Raw genomic sequence first — 5,091 nt, 5'->3', positions numbered from 1 at the left:
AGCCCCAAATTACTTTTCTACTTTTTCCTCCATCCTCTTGGCCAACTGACCAACCTGCATCTCTAGATTTCTAATAGTAGCTTTAGTGCTCTTATTTGTGGAGGTATTTACCTACGTAAATTATTGGAACATCTCTTCCAACTTATTGGTTCTCTCATTCAAAGTAGATCCATGTTGCCATAGTGATAGTTGTTGTGCGGTCTATTGAATTGGCCTTCTGCTTGTCCAGCTTGTCCATTCTGACCTTGACCCATGCTTGGGTGAGGTTTCTACCCTTGGTTGAAATTACCTTGGCGGAATTGGAATTGATTGCCCATGTGATGGGTTGTCGCAACCCATACAAATTTGATTGCATATTAGGAATCAGGTCAAACACAAAGTGGGGAGGGGGGGTTGTGAAAGGTTTGTGATTGCAGATGAAAAATAGAATCAAATACAAAATAAAAACGGTCGGTCATTAACTCAATTACTATGCTTCCAATCCCAGATTAAAGACAAGTACACACTACTCTAATCCAAATCCGACACGAATCACCCAACTAAGCAAAGGTTGATTCGGTCTTCAAAATTGCAAACTAAGCGAATGCAATGCACAAATCTAATCAATCAAGCACCATACAGTCTAGTCAACTAAGCGAAGATTAAACACCGATTAGGCAACTAAGCGTATACCCAATCACAAGCACACAATAGATTAAATATTGAGCGAAATCGGAGTAGCAGTCTGGCAATTAAAGTACAAGAATCTCATGGAAACAAAGTAATATTGCTAATGACCAACTGTCTAAACTAAGCTAACATTACAATTAAATTAAAGAAACTTAGTGTGACTCACTTTAAAAGCAATTGATAAATAAAAAAAAAACACATCTTACAAAATTGAAGGGCACCGCGTCAGATAACAAAATTAAATGAACATCATATTCAAAACAATACAAGAAAGAAAAAATATAAAATAAAAAATAAAAAGAAAGAACATAATGATAATCTTGAAACGCGTTAACAGTACTAAAAAAAATAAGATTGCATGATGAATAATATATCTTAAAAGGTTACTTCAAAGCTGGATGCAAATTTATAGAATATAATAATATATCATGATTCAAGAGTGAAGACCAAAGTTAGCTCACATTTCTAGAAGATATATTTCAACTAAAAATAATAAAATCTACAAAGCTAAACTCTACTGATGCTGCTTTGTGCGCCACTTCATCTCTTTGCAATTGAAGAAAAATGTATTCATCTTCTCGGTTCCAGCAAGAAAACGGAAACCCCTACATTGCAACGTCACTCTTCTACCAGAAAGAAAGTTAATTCTCTTTGGTGGCGGTTGTGTCTCTTTGCAATCCCAAGACCTATCTGCCAATGTAACAGTGTCTTACTTTTTTAAATTCCCTTTGATGCAAGCGGGATGCTGCCCTACTTCCGTGCCAGCTCCAGCTTCTTTTCAACCCAAATTCCTTGTTGGATCGTTGCCTTTTGCACCTCTCATTGCTTGATTGTGGCTGCTCTTCAAATGTTGCAGCCCAAAGCCTATCTGTGACGTGTTGGACGTGCAGATCATGCTGGATATGTGTGGGAGATGTGTTAGCTGAAGCTGGGCCGAGAAAGTGGATTGAATCCGTTGCATGGAGGAGGCTGCTGAATGTTATACGAAGAGATGAATTCAGCGTAGAGCTTTCAATCTGCACCTGGGCTGCTGCAGTGTTTCTTGAAGCCCGTTCACGTGCTGGATGCTACCCAAGCTGGACCAAGACATCATACTTCATTCAAGGCTGGACGGGTGTTGATTTAAATGATGTTGAGCCGAGAGTATTGGTGTCCATGTGATTTCTCCAAGTTGTTGTACCGTGCTTGGAGGCCTGCTGGATGAATGCGTTTCTTCCATTTTGTTGTGGGCCATGAATGGCTGGATGCTTCTCTTTTTTTATATGATGCAGCTGTGTTCGTGGAGGCAAACTTTTTGTTCCAGCCCAATGTCCGTGTGGCAGCTGTTGCTGGAGAGTGAAGAAACATGTTGGGCCGTGTGCTGCCAAAAACATTCAAATGCTTGCTTTGTTGCTGCTTCACGTGTTGCAACTGGTCTTGCCATGAGGTGCTCATTTCTTCTCCACGTGAATATAGCTGACCATGTGCTACCAAAAAAACAATTCAAGTGCTGCAACCAAATAAAATGCTACACCACAGGCTCCTTGGACCAAGTTGCTGGATTCTTTATTTTGTTTTGGTTTAATACCTATTTTGGTCCCTCCTTTGGAAGGGTTTGTTCAAAGTAGTCCCTCCTTTTTTCAAAAGTTCACTTAAGTCCTAGCTTTCGCAAAAACTGTTCAAAGTGGTCCTTTTTGGTAACGGCGTTAAGTTCACTAACAGCAGACCTGTCAGGTGTCTAACATGTGCTGATGTGACATTATTATGTGTTTTAAAAAAAATATATTTAAAGGAGCAATTCTGTGGAGTAGGAATTGGTTTAGAGTCTATTATTGAGTCTATTTAAACTTGTTTGTGCAGAAAAACCAGTGACATAAGTGGTAAAAGAGGTAGAAATGAGATTAGGTAGCTTAGAGAGCTTAATTTGGTTTGGAGTGGCAAATTTGAGTTACGATAGTGTTTTTAGAGTTTTCTTATGGTCTCGAAGGTCTTAGAAGCCTTTAGAAGCTGGGGGTAAAGTGTTGAAAGTAAGAAAATTAAGTTTGGTACCTACTAATAGCGCTGAGCGCCCAAACAGGGCACTAAGTGCCCATTTTCCAATGGCAAGGGCGTTGAGCGCCAGACCCTGGGCGCTCGGACGATACTGGACGACACTTCAACAATTTTGGGGAGTTTTCAGGGTTTTGGATGTCCGTTTTGGACATTCTTTAGGTTGCTTTTGAGGTTCTGGACCCTTCTGGAGCAGTTGGTGAGTGTTTCAAAGCTATTTTCCTTACCTAAATGTGGGTAATAAGTTGCCTTAATGAAAATTGTGTTACTAACCCTTGTTTTTGTGTTGTTTGTCTTTGGGTATGTTTCTCTTTTGCAATGATTACCTTAATAGTGTGAGCTTAGGTGATGTCTTCGAGGAGCATGTGCTAGGTAGTAGCGGAACAGAAACTTAGAGTAAGAAGTTTCGATTTTTCTTTTTGTTTGTAATGTTTATCTTATGTAGTATGTATCCTTCTAGTATAAAAGTGTGTACATATGAAGTTTTCTATTATAAATTATTGTAATAGGAATTTATATATTTTCCTTGAGTTAACTGGGGTGAAATATCAAGATTGTGATGTATTTTGTAGTAGTTAAATATTATAAAAAATTGGGATGTTACATTTAATACTTAATAAAAAAATTTAAGAAATTTTTTGACTAAAAGTAATTAAATTTATTACCATTTAAATATTATCCAAACCTTAATTAAAAGATTTATTTTAAATGTTCTGTGGAGGTAAAACTTCTCGTTATCTTATGGTAATTCTCTTCCCTGTTTGTTGGTAATAATTTGTGATGGTACCATAAGTTTTTGCTTAACAAATATTCTTTAGTTTTTTATATCCTGTTACTAAAAACATGGATGGAAGAAAAGTAGATAATATAATACTGCATAAAAAAAAGGAAAAACTTCTTTTAACAACATTTTTTTAACAACTTTTTGACAACGCATACGTGACAGTATTTGATTGGTCCATTTTAAATATTTTTTAAACATAAATTCAAATAAATCAATAAAATGATGACACGTGTCCCGTTGTTAAAAAAGTTGTGAAAAAGTATTGTCAAAAAAATAGCATTGTAAATAAAAAAAAAAGGCTTTCGAGCGAGTGCTTCTTTTGAATTCACGTAACATTTAACAGACATGCAACTATATTATACTTCAATTTCAGTGGTTATAAGCATCATGGTACCCATATCTTATTGTTCTTTAACTACTATGGTTACCAGAACTTGCATATTTTTTTTTTCAGCATTGATTTTCATGATAAGTTCAAGGGTAGTATCCACCGTGGCCACCACCTTCGCCGCCTCCAGCACCACCTCCGTAACCCCCTCCATGTGCGCCTCCACCACCATAACCCCCACCACCACCGCCACCAGAGCCACCGCCTCCACCGCCAGCTGCTCCACCTCCATATCCTCCACCTGATCCTCCACCACTACCATATCCACCTCCATATGCTCCGCCAGGTCCGGCACCACCACCTCCACCGCCACCACTTCCACCACCACCTCCATATCCACCACCGTGTTCTCCCCCATATCCACCTCCCGATCCAGCTCCTTCGCCACCCCCATAACCCCCACCAGCACCTCCTGCACCACCTCCTCCGCCGCCTCCTCTGCCACCTCCGCCACCATAACCACCCCCAGGACCTCCACCCCCGCCGTACCCTTCCCCACCTCCTTTTCCGGATCCTCCTCCATATCCGCCAGCGGCAACACCGCCGGAGCCTCCACCGCCTCCACTTCCTCCACCACCACCATGGCCACCACCAGCTGCTCCATATCCTCCACCTGCACCTTCACCTACACCAGCTCCACCTCCGTAACCACCTACGCCATGCGCCCCCACGCCTCCATATCCTCCACCTCCACCTGAACCTCCACCACCTCCATAACCTCCTCCAGTAACACCAATCGAACCATGGACATCATCACCAATGCCGTGACCTATACTCAAAAGTAGTGATCTTGCGGCGGAACAAATGCCTACACTCAACAGCACAAAGAAAAGAATGCTGAGAAGTTTGGAAGTAGCCATGCGATATGAGAAAGTGTTTAAATCCCACACTGATGAGGTTTTAACATTGATGAGATAGCTATATATATAGGGTTGTAGTGGGCCATTTCATTGTAAAATAAGATTTTATGTTTTTGACCTTCTACAATCATCATCCTTTACCTTCCACATTTGCAATATTCACAACTTATGAAACACATTGTTCAGTATGAATGACATTCACGTATTAATAATTTATTAAAAAATTATGGTATATTATATAAATACGGCTTAAGATTGCATAACTCCACATCATAGATATATTCTCTAACTCAGTAGAGCTTTGTATATTTTAGTCGAAATTTTTTTTATTTTACAATAACTATTACACCTTTGCTGTAGTA

At 39.7% G+C, this 5,091-nt stretch overlaps 1 protein-coding gene across 1 annotated transcript; it reads right to left on the bottom strand.

Annotated features, from left to right (window-relative positions):
• Window positions 1-3,767: 3,767 nt before the first annotated feature.
• LOC106767436 (glycine-rich cell wall structural protein 1.0-like) lies at window positions 3,768-4,776 on the bottom strand. Its single transcript, XM_014652329.2, has one exon. It carries the CDS (start codon window positions 4,727-4,729, stop codon window positions 3,956-3,958), a length of 774 nt encoding a protein of 257 aa, XP_014507815.1. The 5' UTR covers window positions 4,730-4,776; the 3' UTR covers window positions 3,768-3,955.
• Between the last annotated feature and the right edge of the window lie 315 nt (window positions 4,777-5,091).

Source organism: Vigna radiata, chromosome 7 (genome assembly GCF_000741045.1).
Source record: "Vigna radiata var. radiata cultivar VC1973A chromosome 7, Vradiata_ver6, whole genome shotgun sequence".
In the NCBI taxonomy this organism is placed as follows: Eukaryota; Viridiplantae; Streptophyta; class Magnoliopsida; order Fabales; family Fabaceae; genus Vigna; species Vigna radiata.
The sequence above is the reverse complement of the archived record's forward strand: the minus strand, read 5'-3'. Positions and strand labels throughout refer to the sequence as shown.